Source organism: Trichosurus vulpecula, chromosome 1 (genome assembly GCF_011100635.1).
Source record: "Trichosurus vulpecula isolate mTriVul1 chromosome 1, mTriVul1.pri, whole genome shotgun sequence".
Lineage (NCBI taxonomy): Eukaryota > Metazoa > Chordata > Mammalia > Diprotodontia > Phalangeridae > Trichosurus > Trichosurus vulpecula.
In genome coordinates this window covers 545,188,676-545,203,681 of record NC_050573.1, presented here as the reverse complement: position 1 = coordinate 545,203,681, position 15,006 = coordinate 545,188,676, and the positions used below count along the sequence as shown (strand labels likewise).

The 15,006-nt window shown below is 39.8% G+C and overlaps 1 protein-coding gene and 1 pseudogene across 2 annotated transcripts in view; both read left to right on the top strand.

The window, feature by feature from the left end:
* Window positions 1-15,006, top strand: part of FRMPD1 (FERM and PDZ domain containing 1) — a 125,647-nt gene that overhangs the window by 98,254 nt on the left and 12,387 nt on the right. The window contains exons 8-11 of one of the 2 annotated variants that reach the window (XM_036741549.1): window positions 5,629-5,754; window positions 6,980-7,099; window positions 9,102-9,238; window positions 11,591-11,717. In XM_036741549.1, coding sequence (XP_036597444.1) covers window positions 5,629-5,754; window positions 6,980-7,099; window positions 9,102-9,238; window positions 11,591-11,717 — 510 coding nt within the window. Of the gene's footprint in view, window positions 1-5,628; window positions 5,755-6,979; window positions 7,100-9,101; window positions 9,239-11,590; window positions 11,718-15,006 lie in introns of those variants that run through there. The other variant, XM_036741550.1, reaches the window with a different exon arrangement.
* LOC118834109 lies at window positions 254-675 on the top strand (annotated as a pseudogene).

Sequence of the window (15,006 nt, the reverse complement as noted above, 5' to 3'; positions counted from 1 at the left end):
TCTGCATAGGACCCAAGCACAGATTCCTAGAGTCCTCCACTGGAGACCTGCGGCCGCATGTTTGCAATGAACCATTAACAAGAGATACTCTTGGAGTCTGGCCTTGCCACTAGTTCTGAATCCCTCTAATTATAATATCATGTAATCATTATTTCTTCATTTTCTCCACAAGAATGGTAAGAGAAACTTTATCAAGAGCCTCCCTTAAAAAAAAAACAAAACTACAGCTCTTTCGTGCTTTCCAGGAGCCAATATGTCTAAGCCAGGACGTGGTGGGTTGTCCGGAGCAAAGTTCCAAATTTCCTTGGGGCTCCCAGTGGGACCTGTCATCAATTGTGCTGATAACATAGGTGCCAAGAACCTGTACATCATCTCTGTGAAGGGGACCAAGGGAAGATTGAGCAGGCTTCCTGCAGCTGGTGTGGGTGACGTGGTAATGGCCACAGTCAAAAAGGGGAAACCAGAGCTCTGGAAGAAGGTTCATCCAGCAGCGGTAATACGGCAACGGAGATCGTATCAGAGAAAAGATGGTGTGTTCCTATATTTTGAAGACAATGCAGGGGTCATAGGAAACAACACAGGCGAGTTGAAAGGTTCAGCCATCACGGGTCCTGTGCCGAGGAGTATCCTGACTTGTGGCCTAGGATTGCATCTAATGCCGGTGACATGGCTTGATTCTCCTAAAGCCCATTTGTTAAAAAAAAAAAGCCTCATTAAAGTGTCTGCCTATAAAAAACTACATAAAGTATATCTAAAGAATTATCTTCTTAATAATCTGTCAGAAAAAAAAAATGAGGTTAATCCAGCATGACCTAATTTTGATGTTCTCTAGATGTTTACCAACCATCTTTTTAAATAATCTGTTCTAGAATATTCCCAGGAATCAAAGTAAAGCTCACTGGCCTATAATTTTCAGAATCTGTTCTTCTCCCTTTTATTGAAAATAAAGATATTTGTGATCCTTTCCTCAGAGGATGCAATTCATCTGGGCTAGGTGACTTGAATTCATTAAGGGCAAATATGTGCTCTCTTACTTTACCTTTACTTATCCTGGTTAGTCATTTTTGTTCAGTCATTTCCAATGTAATGGTCATTTTCCTTTACCAAAAACAAAACAGAACAAAACAAAAAAACCAGAAAGAAAACAGGAAATGAGTAGCTCCATTAGTTATCATCATCCCGTCCATTTCAAGCAAAAAGTCCTTTCCCTTCTTCAGTTCTCTTTTTCCTCCACAACCCCATAAAACTAAAGTCAACCTTTTTTTGTCATCCTTAGCTTCCCTTGCCAGCTTCAGCTCATTCTGAGCTTTGGCCTTCCTTACACTATTTTACAGGACCATTTCACAGACGTATTCATTCTGCTGCCTGGTTTTGCTTCCATTTTCTGTACACTTTTAAAAAAATCTAAATTGGTTAGTGAGTTCTCTGTGCATCTATATCTATCTTTTCAGACAAATCTCTCTGTTTTCCTCTTCTTTGGAATTGTTTGCATTTAAGTCTTCAGAATTTGTTTCTTGGGTATTTCCCATTTCTCCTTGGATAGCTTCTCTTAGTGGAAATGAGATATCTTATCCAGTTTTCTCCTGAATCCTTTGAAATATAATATTTACAAGTGCCCACAATAAGTGATCATCTAAACTTTCCTTGAAAACTTTTAGGAAAGCAATCCATTTTACTTTTGGATAACTCTGTTTGCAAAGATGTTTTTGCTCATACCCAGCCTGGATCTATCTCTTTGAAACCTGTACCCGTTATTAGGTACCAAGCAGAACAAATCAGGAAAGGTTTTATATTCCTTTTTTACATGTGACATCACTTCAAATATCAGCTATCAATCTTACCCCCTACCCCCACCTCATGTGACTCCTCCCAGGCTTCTTCAGCTGTCATCGACCCCGAGGCCTTCGATCATCTGGATCACCCCCTTCTCCAGCTTATCATTGCTCTTCCTAGAATGTAGTGCTCAGGACTGAACAGATATGGCCTACCTAGGGGTGGAGCTACTATTATCCCCCTCTTTCTGGACACTATGCTTTGCTTAATGAATGTCTGAAGTATTTTTAGAAAGAATAAAGAAGTTAGTAGCATTAACACACCCCTGGTAGAAGATAAATTTCAGAGTTAGGAGAAATGGTTATTTGAAGTGGAAAAGGAAGAGTTGATGCAATCAATAGAAGAATGAGCTGTGGAAACGCCTGGTGTGAGAATTCTTTAACCAACACCAATCACAGCCCATTGTAGATTTTTTTCCTTGTTGGTAGCTAGATGGCTCAGGGGATAGAGTGCTAAGTCTGGAGTCTGGAAGACTCCTCTTCCTGAGAGCAAACCTAGCCTCAGACACTTACTAGCCCCACGATCCTAGATAAATCACTTTGCCCAGTTTGCCTCAGTTTCCTCATCTGCAAAATAATCTGGAGAAGAAAATTGCAAACCACTCCAGTATCTGTACCAAGAGAACTCCAAATGGGCGCACCAAGAGTCGGACATGACTGAACAACAACAGAGGGTTTTAAGCGTCAGAGGTGGAGTTTGCTGCAGGTCTAAGTGCATCTGCCCTGCAGCTGAACCCAGATGCATTCATATCCTCCTCCTGCAACAGCTGACGTTTAGATTCTGCAGCCCAGCAGTATCCACTGCAGCACACTACCTGCCTCTCACAAGTGAAGGCATATCAAGGATGGCGTCAACATGAGGGTTCTCTCCACTGAGGCAGTTTACGACTCTCTAATAATTTATGGCCTCTGAGGGTTTCATGAGGCTCCGAGTTTTAAGTGATTATTTGCCTTTGGCCACATGGCTACTTTAGAGTCAAAATGTGAGCCTAACACCAGGTCCGACAGACTACACTTAGGATATTGACCATAATATCTTTGGCCAAAATGGATTAAATGAATGAAAGAATAACCATAATTTAAGTGCAAATCATGCTGTGTGCTGAGAATATAAGTAGAAAAGCAAGACAATCCCTCTTCTCAATGAGCTCACAGCTAAAATCTCATCTTTTCTGATCCCCTTTAATGCTAATGCCCTCCCTCTATTGATTATTTCCAATTATCTTATATGTATCTTGTCTGTTCAGAGTTGTTTTCGTATTTTCTGCCCCATTAGACTGAAAGCTTCTTGAAATCAGGGACCATCTTCGTCTTTCTTTGTATCCCTAGAGATTAGAACAACACTTGGCACATGACAGGCACTTAGGGGGCAGCTAGGTGGTACCCTTGAGTAGGGCACTGGCCCTGGAGTCAAGAGGACCTGAGTTCAAATCCGACCTCAGACACTTGACACACTAGCCACGTGACCTTGGGCAAGTCACTTAACTCCAATTGCCCTGCCTTCCCCCCTCAAAAAAAACCACGATAGGCACTTAATAAATGCTCATTGACCGACTGACTGACGTAGGAATTAGCCAAGAAGACCAGAGTTCCATGTCTGCCTCAGATGCTTAGCACTTGGGTGATCCTGGGCAAGTTATTTAACCTAACCCTTCTCAGCCTCAGTTTTACCATCTGTAAATTGAGGATGATAATATCATCTACCTTAGAAAAGTATTGTGAGGATCAGATGAGATCATAATATGCAAAGTCCTTTGCAAATCTCAAAGAGCCTGTTAGCTATGACTATTATCATTATAAGAAACAACACATAGACCAGGAATCAGCTTCAGGGCTGGTGGGAAGGGCAAGTGGGCCTTGGGTTTCAGCTGCAAGGCAGAGGGTCTTACATATTACTTAGTGTCATTTCCATGAGTAATTGAAATGAAAAGAAAGCAGGGGAGAAGGGGATGGGGAGACTATTAACTCTTCAGACTTATAGGGGGAAAAATCCCTGGGTGGATGCTTCAAGACAAAAGATTTTGCATCCAACTTTTATGCAACCCAGGAGGCCTTGGAGAACAATTTAGTGGTTAGTCATTGTCGGTGCCCACATGTGTTGTTCAATGAGTCAGAAGAGGAGGGATATGAGAGATGTCTGTTGGGTGAAGAATGTGAAGAGGCTGCTGGAAGTGAATAAAACAATGAGAAATATATATGCACATACATACATATGTGTATATATATATATTACTATAATTAAGCATAATAGCAATAAAATCTGAAAAAAACGCAAAAAAGTGCATTAAAGAATACATAAAGTGCATGAAAACAAATAGGTAGTTTTTGTTATTTTCTTGTTTAAAAGGAGAAGGACATGACATGGTTTAAGTGAATACAAAGCCAGCCTTGGAGTCAGGAACACCTGGGCCTGAGGCCTGCTGCCAACCTAGGGACAAGTCACTTAATCTCGAAGTTTCTCTGGCTGTTCTCCAAGACTAGAAATTATGAACTTATCAATACGTGTTAGCAGAAGGAGCTTCCCAAACTGGTGAAATAATAAATCTAATCTCCCCCCTCCAAAAAAAATTCTTATTTGAAATTAAAATACACATTTCTAACCTGGTCATAAATATGAAGTTTCCCCATTTCATGTATCATCATTTTGCTAATGTTTGTGTATTTTAATATTTGGTTTTGTTGATGGTCAATAAATTTAGAATAAAAGTTGTTTCTGTTGTTGCTTTAAACCAATGGCTAGTCAAGAAACAAAGTTCCTAGATCAAGAAATTCCCTTCTCCTACATGAGGAGTTACCAACCTTTTTCTTTTTTTAAATTTAATTTATTTTTTGTTACATTTTAAGTTCCAAACTGTTTCCCTCCCTCCCACCCCACCCTACCCTAGAAAAGGTCAGCACTTGACGCAGATATATATATATATATATATATATATATATATATATATATATATATATATATATATATATATAATAGAGAGAGAGAGAGAGAGAGAGAGAGAGAGAGAGAGAGAGAGAGAAAGAGAGAGAGAGAGAGAGATCTGTATCTATATTTATATCTATGTAAGGCCATACTATGTATGCTTCTATTTGTCAGTTCTTTCTCCGGAAGAGAATAGTATCTTCATAGGTCCTTTGTAGCTGATTTAAATATTTATAATACTCAGAATAACTTAATTGTTCACAGTTGTTCTTCAAACAATATTGCTGTTACTACATACAACATTCTCTTGGTTCTGCTCATTTCGCTCTTCATTATTTCATACAGGTCTTTCCCTATTTTTCTAAAATCAGCCTGCTCATCATTTCTTACAGCACAGTAGTATTTTATCACATTTCAACCCTTTTCTACCCCTATATTCCTTGCCTTTCAATAGGCTTCTTCACTATGAAAAGAAATAAATTATAGATTTTACCATGAATATATATATAAGAAATAAAATCAAATAAATTAATTTTCATAAAGAAAACTTTATTTAGTATGTAAATTTTTCCACTAATACTACTACTTTTTTGAATATCCCAATAGGACAATGCAGTTATTTACCAACTATTCCCCACATACCTTTGAGAAGTTTCTCGTATAACTCTTTGGGTGTACGTGTATCCCAGTTTGGCTACCCATGCCCTAAAGACAGACAAGGAGAGTATGTGGTTATTTTTGTCACCTTACCTGAACATATAGCCAAAAGCCAATCTCTTTTTCTGGCACAGAGTTGTTTGTGATGTTCCCAGGCAAGGATGCTTTCAGAAATGCTATCATTGAAATATGTCCGTGGTTATTCTCCTTGCTTACCAGGACATCATCCTCACTGTGAAGGAAAAGCTGTCCATCCGTAGCATTGACCACTTCGCCCTTGCCCTGGAGGAGCAGTATAATATCTCCAAGTTACACCTTCTCCATGAAGATGAATTCATTGAGCAGGTAAGTCAGTGCCTAATGCTTTGCTGAATTAAACTCTCTGTCTTCCCTAGTAGATGTCTCTTAATAATGGGTGTGATATGAGAGAACTCTGTTTAGTCAATAATAAATAGGCTTGTATTTTCTCCACTTGTCTTTTTAAAAAGTTATGAACTTAACAGTCATCAGAAAACACAAACATTTGAATATACAAAGAGTAGGGGGAAAGAGCATTATATATGGAAATATAATCTTCTATTACATACATTTTGAAATACATGAAAGCTTTAATGAAGCAGAAACAAAATTGCCTTGTTTGTGTGCCCTTCTGAACTTTTAAAAAATACATACTTTGAAAACTCAGTTTTTTGTCTTTTATGTATTACTATGTCTTTTATTTTATTCACTTAAAGCATTATTTTTGAGATGAGGTCTATAAGCTTCATTAGATTGCCAAAAAGGTCAGTGACATTAAAGTTAAGAACTGTTGCATTAATGGATCTTGTTACATGTACTTGTTGATTTAAAACTATGTTTTCTTTTCCCTCTTTTGTTTCTCCTCTGATCTTTTTACTTCTTCAGTGTTTTTTTCTTTATACGTCTGTCTCCTCCTTCCTTTTCTCCCCTATCTTGGTAAAACTTTCTACACTTCTATCACTGTCCTATTTCTTGTAGTTGTTTCTTTTTCTTTCTTATAGTAGTTATTTTCAAAGACAGTACACTTCCTTTTTTCTGTCTCTATGTACAGGCTTTTAAAAATTGGTCGATGCTAGGATTCTCTCTCACCTTCTCTGCACCACCACAGTTGGACTTTGTAAATCTATATTAGAGAAGGAATGGTGTGAGTGTGAAATTAGAAGAGGAAAGATGAGGGAAAGAAGTTGGTTTCATGAAATGTTGACATTCTTAGTTATTTCCTTGATGAAGAGTTATAAGAAAGTCTTTCCATATTTAGGAGAGAGAATATTATTCACTAAGTCTAAAAATATTTTTAATAACAGAAGAGTTCTGGTCCCAAATCTATTTATTTCCCTATTTCTCCAACATTAAAGTTTTTTTATTTCTTCTGTTCCTGTCAGGATTGGTACAAAAATTGAAACCAAAAGTTCATGATCCCCTTGATTGTGCATTTGCTTATTACTAGGGTCTACAAAGACTGTCTTTTACTGCCTTACCTTTTAAAATGCTATTTTTGTAATCAGGGGGTTGAAATTAAAATGACTAATTGTGTTTAACTTAAACATTATAGGTGGTACAAAGAAAAGAGTCACATGACTACAGGTGCCTTTTTAGACTGTGTTTTGTCCCAAAGGATCCATTGGATCTCCTGAAAGAAGATCCAGTCGCCTTTGAATATCTCTATTTGCAGGTGAGTATGTATTGTGTCATGTACTGACAGATTTCCTTCTCAAAAGATGATATATCTTTCAATAAGAAAAAAAAATAGTTAAGCTTTAATAATGAAAAGCAACAGTTAACACATTGTTGTGGCCAAAAGAAAAAACCCAAAACACAACAACTATTCTTACAAGGGAAAAAAAAAACTTGATTATTCCTTAACTTTCCCTTTTCAGTGTAACACTGGGGATGCCTTGTCACACTTGGGACTCCAGAACAACTACTCCAAGTTCCAAGTGCTCTATGAGTCAGCATCCATTAAAAACAATAGTTTGTGAGCGCCTGTGATTTATTTTTCTTTTACCAGGCAACCAAGGACAAATTGTTCTTGTGGTGGTCGTTTAGTCGCTTTAGTGACCCCATTTCAGATTTTCTTGGCAAAGATACTGGAGTGGTTTGCCACCTCCTTCTCCAGCTCATTTTACAGATGCAGAAGCTGAGGCAGTGACTTGATGGCAAGTGTCTGAGGCCAGATTTGAACTCAGGAAAATAAGTCCTCCTGACTGCAGGTCCAGCACTCTGTCCATTGCACCACCTGGCTGCCCCTAAGGACAAATTAGCCAGAGCAAATGACATTTAATCAACCAGCATAGCAGCTAAAGTGATAAGAAAAGGACTCCACATTTACAAATGTGGTGCACTCTCTTACCCGTTATCATACCACCAGTAGGGAAACACACATAGGTAGAGACCAAGCCTATCTGGGACAATTTGGATACTTTAGAATGGTTGACATTCACTATACCCCTCTCTACTATTCTTTCGTGGATGTCTCTCCTGGATGTAACATATCTGCAATAGATCTTGCCTTTCTGCTCTGTGTCACATTATCTCTATTGGGTATCCCTGCTAGTCTGAGGTTGCAAGATGTTATGTCAGCTACCGTCAGCTGGGATTCAGATAGATAGCCTCTTTGGGGACAGCTGTTATGCTCTGCTACCATCTGTGTGGGGTGCCGTAACTTTGAAGCCTCTCCCTGACAGAAAGAGCAACAGCTCTTTTATTGCATCCAAAGGCTGTCAGTCACTCTGAGAGTTACAGAAGCCACAAAAGCCAGAAGAATACCACTGGATGAGATTATCTTTTTCTTCCCTACCTTTGTCTGGTGGTGCTGATTCCAAGTCCTTAGTGGCATTCTGATTGACTTAGGCTTAGAAAACTTCTTATACTTCTGTTAAATCTCTGATTGAGGTCTTCCCTCTCTAAAACGTATCGCAATGCTATAAAACCTACTCTTTGGAGCCGTGTGGAGTAGGAGTGATGAAAACTACCTTACGCTCTAGTTCCTTTTGGAAGAGCATGCCTGCAAAGGTAGAGAAAGGACAAAAGGCGAGGAAAGACACCTGGTTGACATTGCTTCGCTTATTATGTGTATGTGTCAGCAGCAAAATATGTGATTTTTATATATTATATTCTGGTATTCTGGCCAGCCCCCAAACCTCCCTGTTTCCCTCTGTTACTAATGAAGTTTCTTTGATGAAAGATCTGAGACTTAGGAAATGAGTCTAATTTTTGATAATTCTGCATAAATGATGTGATTTAAAATATCTTTTTAAAATCATTATGGTTATTTCCCACCAAAAAAATTAAATATATTTTTCATCCCTTCATTTTACAGGTAAGGAAACTGAGGTCCATAGAAATTACCTATGTTGTTACAGCTAGTTAGTGGAAGAGGACAATTCTTAGGCCTGAGCTCTCTTTCCATCCTAATGCACCACTATACGTCCAATTCATACTGTTGAGGGAGATGCCCGGTTGTAAATTAAGAAGCAACAGCTAAACAAAATGAGGTGCCCAGGAGGTCCTAGGATCATCCTGCCTCCAAAACTTAGAAAACCTTATCCAACTTTTAATTCCAGTTTGCCGTTCCTAATTTTGTATCTTGTTACCTTTCAAACCCATGAACATGAAAACTCTATCTAATGGACCATCGTTCTGTTTTCTCATTGGTTCAATACCGCTGAATTCAGAGCTGCAGCGATGTGCTTCAGGAAAGGTTTGCAGTTGAAATGAAATGCAGCTCTGCGTTACGACTAGCAGCATTGCACATTCAAGAACGGATCTATGCTTGTGCCCAACCACAGAAGATCTCTTTGAAATACATAGAGTAAGTGGGATGCCCAAATACTCTCTTCTCTTATGGAACAAAAGATAATCTAAACATCTCGTTGTCAGAACCTGTAACCCTAAAATAATAAAAAGTAGTCAGCAATGTGTAATATTTGGTAATTAAATTTGATAATTAAAGCAAGGGTTCTTAATCCTCTTTGGTAGTGTGGTGAAGCCTATGGATTTCTTCTCAGAATGATGTTTTTAAACAGTTGGAGGAAATGTCCAATTTCAGTTAGAGGTTAGAGAAAATAAAAATGTAATTTTTTTCCCCATCCAAGTTCCTGGACCCATTGGTTAAGAACTCCCTGCTCTGAAAGACAAAGATTCCATAGTCTCCTTCCATTTCAGCCTCTTAACCAGCTTTAGTCATGGCACTACAATGTGCTATAGAAGAAGATGACTTCCTAATGATGATTCCTTAGTAATAATCCTTTTAAGCTGTCCCACAAGAAGTTACTTTTATCCTTAGTCTTTGAACTCATGGGTCTTAAATTAAGAAACTGATTAATTTCTTTAACTCATGAAGAAAAGGGAGAATCTGTACAAGCACTTCCTGGTGCTTCTGGGCCTGACCAACATACAAGATCTTCACTACATGTCCATTTAATTACCAAGACCACATTAACTTTTTCAGCAGCAGTCCACTAAGACCTCCAGATCTTTTAAAACCCTACCTCCTCATCTGTACTTATAAGGCATAAGACTTCACATTTATCTCTGCTATATTTGTTTTGGCCCAGTGTTCCAGACTACCAAGATCTTTTTGTTAACTTATCTCCCCCTTGCAGAGACTGAATTCTAATGGGGAAGATAAAAAAAAAACATCAGTCAGTCGCACTTACTACACACCAAGCCCTAAGCACTGAGGATACAAAGAAAAGAAGAAGCCTAGTCCCTGCCCTCAAGGAGTTTACATTCTTATTGAGGAGACAATGCACAAACAACTGTATACATACAAGACGTACATATGTAGAGAGAGAGAGAGAGAGATGTATTTGTATAAATGGGAATTAATCACAGAGAGACAGCAGAGAAGGGAAGTCCTAGGAAGGCTTCGTGCCGAAGGTGGGATTTAAGCTGAGTGTTGAAGGAAGCCGTGGAAGTCAGGAAGCAAAGGTGATGAGGAAGAGCCTTCCAAGTATGGGGTACTGTTAGCAAAAAACACACACATACTGACTTCTGTAGAAGTCAGTGTGACCCATCTCTCGAGGGGTAGGTATGTCCAAGAACACCTGTAAGTGTTCATAAGAACAAAAGATTATTTTTGGTTAGGGAGATCAGTACTGTTAATATTTCCGCTGGCCCTTGAAAGTATGATTTTGGAAAGTACAGATCCTCTTCCCCAGCTCATTGAGAACAGGTTCGTCTTTTTGCCTTTCCTTTTATCTCGAGAGCATAGCACAGTGCCAGACGCGTTTGGTCATTTCAGTCATGTCCAACTCTTTGTGACCCCATTTGGGGTTTTCTTGGCAAAGATACTCATGTAGTTTGCCATTTCCTTCTCCAGCTCATTTTACAGATGAGGAAACTGAGGCAAACAGGGTGAAGTGACTTGCCCAGGGTCACACAACCTAGTTCAGTGTCTGAAGCCAGATTTGAACTCAGGAAGATGAGTCTTCCATGCTCCAGGCTTGGAACTCCATCCAGTGTGCTGCTGAGCTGAGTAGGCACTTCATAAATATTGACTTGGTGCAATTGAGTGCTGCATGGCACAGGTGGAAGGGATTTGAGAAAACACCCCCAGAAGTATAATATGCGCTTTATAGCTTTACTTCTGCTCTTATTTCTGACCATGTCCCCTTTTGATCAGAAGCTCTACAGTCCATCCTTAGGGGATAATATGTGGCAATGCGTGTACTACTTGGAAGGCATGGGAAACAGTGAATGGTCCCCAGACCCTCAGATATAAACATGTTGGTCCCACACATATGGCCTCATTAATAAACAATGAGATGCTTTATAGAGCTGGATGACAACTGAGGCCTGGAGGGTGATCCCCAGAGTTGAAGGTACATTGATGGTTGTAGCAAGAGCTGTCCTGTATCTCTCCACTCGGTGCCCTAGACCCTCACCCGTTCTGTCTTTGCTGGGTTTGTATTATCTCTGCCCACTGAATGTATGAGATAACATGGCGTAAATGGACTAGCCAACAGAAAACAGCACTGGGTGCTTAATTCTTGAATAGTTGTTGATAATTGCTGTGGAGGTTGGTTTAAATGGGCCCTCCACTGGCAAAATGGTCTCGTAATTATAGGCTTGTGGGAACGATAAGTAGAGGATAAAATATAATTACACTCTTCATCAGAGTAAAGTGCACTTTAAAATCATCATCTTTGTCTCTTGACAGGAAAGACTGGGGAATAGAGAATTTTATATCTCCAACTTTGCTCCGGAACATGCGAGGCAAAGATATAAAAAAAGCCATTAGCTTCCATATGAAGAGGAATCAGAGCTTGCTGGAGCCCAGGCAAAAGGTACCGTTTATTGTTGATCAATCTGTCACTGAAACCTATGTAAACATGATAGGTTTGGGGTTTTGTTTTTTTTAATTAAATTTTCCTTAGACTTCACTTAAAACTCTAGCAGATCTGTTGTAGCACGTACAGTGAATTTGGGTTTGAGAAACCTGGGTTTGGATCCTGTTTCTGACACGAGCCGACTGGTCATGGTCATGCACAGATGGTACAGCGCCTAGAGTGACAGAGTTGGAATAAGGAGGATCTGAATTCAAATCCTGCCTCAGACAGCACTTGGCTATGTGACCTTGGGAGTGTCAACCTCTCAGCCTCAGTTTCCTCATCTGCAAAACAGGGAAATGATAACCTCCACTTTACAGGGTTGTTTTGAGGGTCGAATAAGGAACTATATAGAGAGCTCTGCAAACCTTAGAGTACTACATAAATACTGTTGTATTCGTAACACGATTACGGTTAGACTCACTTTTTACTACCTTAAAACTCTCTAGGTTTTAGACACGCCGCCTCTGCTTGGACTACCAGTTCAGACTTTGTCTGCCGTACCCTTCTGAGAACGCTCCAATGTCCCTCGTGTGGATTAAAGCGCTTGGGCACATCGGAGCATTGAGCTGGGACCGTGTGAACTCCTCCAGGCCTCTCTGGTTCTCAGAATAGCAAAATCCTTAGAGTCCTTGGGGTTGTGTTTATATCGTGGAAGCTGAGACAAATGGCCCCTGGGACTACCATTCCTGTTATAGGCCACGCTAGTCTGAAATTTCTTGGGGTCGCTAAAATGTCATTCTACCCTATTAAAATATTAGTGAACAAGCTCGATCATGTACCTATATCCTGGGAAGTATCAAATTGGAGAAGGATAAAAGCAGGAAGCATAGTGGAATGAAGGCCGCTGTCCCAGACAAGGACTTTTCCTTTGTTAGTGACTTCTGCGTGTTTCTTTCTGTCCATTCTATTCTTCCTAGTACTTTCTCAGAGACTATAATTGAAAGAAGGTGTGATGGGGAAGGTGTAAAGTGTTAGTGTTGGCTGTTCATGGTGCATCCTCTCTGGAATGTGTTCTCTAGCTTAAGATTAAAATTTCTCCAGCCATTTCAAATGCATATTTAGAAAGGAAGACTCTTGGAATATGGTTTTTCCTCCTTTCAGTGGTTGTCCTGAAGTGTATTGTCTTGGGTTCCAGCAGATAAGTTCTACTCCTTTGTACCAGTGTCTGGTGGGATACCCTGTTTGGATATTTCCCGCCTTTAGCAAGTGCCCTCCAGGTTATGAGCAAATAAATCCTGGAAATTGGTAAACCCTAATTTTTGTACTCCAGAGAAATTACAAATAAGAAAAATTAAAATAAACTCTGATGTCCAGGAAGATAGGAAATTTCATAGTATCATAGAAATCTATAGTCAGAAGAGACTTGGGTTTCCCAGAGCTGGGGCTGGCCACAGCTGACATGCTAAAAACCCACTATTGGCATTCTAGGGGAAACCTTCTTGTGTGTGTGTGTGGGTGTGTGTGTGTACATGTATGTATACAACTAAACTAAGAAGCCTTGCTCCTGAGTACCCACCATGTATCCCATTTACACAGATCAGTCACAGGGAAGCCATTAACTCTTAAATATGAAACATTTACTAAAGGGAAAAGCAAAAGCAAGGATAATCAAAGCACAGTCTGTTCCTAAATATTGGTCCCACTCTCCCATCGTGCATAGGGAGAATAGGTACAACTTTGCAGAAGCCTAGCAGTGATGTACATGTGGGTTAGGGAAGCTCGCAACTCTGCCACGCTGGGGTATCTGTGGTCTCTTGAGGGAAGGTCAGTCTCAGGCATCACTTACTGGACAAGACTGCTGTAATGAATATAGGTAAAATGCCCACCCTGAGTGTTCAGAGCAGCACCTGAGCAAACATTTCATTGTTGTTTAGTCATTCAGTTGTGTCCAACTCTAAATGGCTCCTTTTGGGATTTTCTTGGCAAAGGTACTGGAGCAGTTTACTGTTTCCTCCTCCAGCTCATTTTACAGATAAGGAAACTGAGGTAAACAGGGTTAAGCCACTTACCCAGGATCATAGCTTATAGTATCTGAGGCCAAATTTGAACTCAGGAAGACTCATCTTCCTGACTTCAGGCCAGGTGCTCTATCCACTGCACCACCTAGCTGCCCCTGAGCAAATATAGCCCTCTTGGAAGAGAAGAAATCACAGGACTTTATTCTGATGTGGGTTTAGGTAAAGAAAGACTGTTCAGAGGTTGCAATCAGTTACTGATGCTAGGCTTGGAAAGGTGAGCAACAGAATCCTGTGTCAGGAGAAGGCAGGAGACAGGGATAAAATCCTGTGATATGATTATTCAGGTCAGTGTGCTTCTGAATCAGTGTCCTTGTTTCTGTTAGCCGTCTGGGCTGTAAAGACCAAACTACCACAGTCCCATACGCTTACAGTGCCCTAGGTCAATGGTACCAGACTCAAATACAAACTAATACTTGCGGAGAGCATAGTGACTTAGAAAACCATAAATCAACATTATCCAAGTTGTCCAGTGTTTGGTTTATTTTGTTACATATTTCCCATTTTCATTTTAATCTGGTTCAGGCTGTTCTGGGGAGCGTTGTAGATGCAGTTAGGCCACCTTGAGTCTGATACCTCTGCCCTAGGCAACTCTCTGAAGCTAAGAGGGGGTGTAGTTACTGGAAGATAAAAGACAGAGAAGGATGGGAAGCACATCTGTTGGCTGATTCTGTCCGTTTTTTGTGTATCCTACAGAACTGTGATGGGGGGATGGTGCCAGAGTGCATAGAGTGCATAGAGCCTAGCTAGAGTCAGGAAGACTCACTTTCCTGACTTCAAATCTGACTCCACATACTTAGCAGCTGTGTGACCCTAGGCAAGTCACTTAACCCTGATTGCCTAAGTTTCTTCATCTGTAAAATAAGCTGAGGAAGGAAATGGCAAGCCACTGCAGCATCTTTGCCGAGAAAACTCCAAATGGGAGCCATGACTAAACAACACGCATGTAATTGCATAAACTTAGAAATGCTTTTCTCACACACAGGACAGCTTTGAAAGTAACATGTTGAATTTATAATAGATTTTTTTTAAAGCCAAGCTGTACGTAATAAAGAGTCATGCTTTTCATGCATACTTTTTTGTATTATGCTTTTTATACGGAAAATTTCTATTAGGTTAAGAACAAATCTTTTTTGGAAAATGCTTTTAAAAAAGAAACGCTCTGTATTTTAAACATATTGTACCTTTTAAAAATTCTACCCACCTTCTGTAGGAATAGTTTCCCCAAA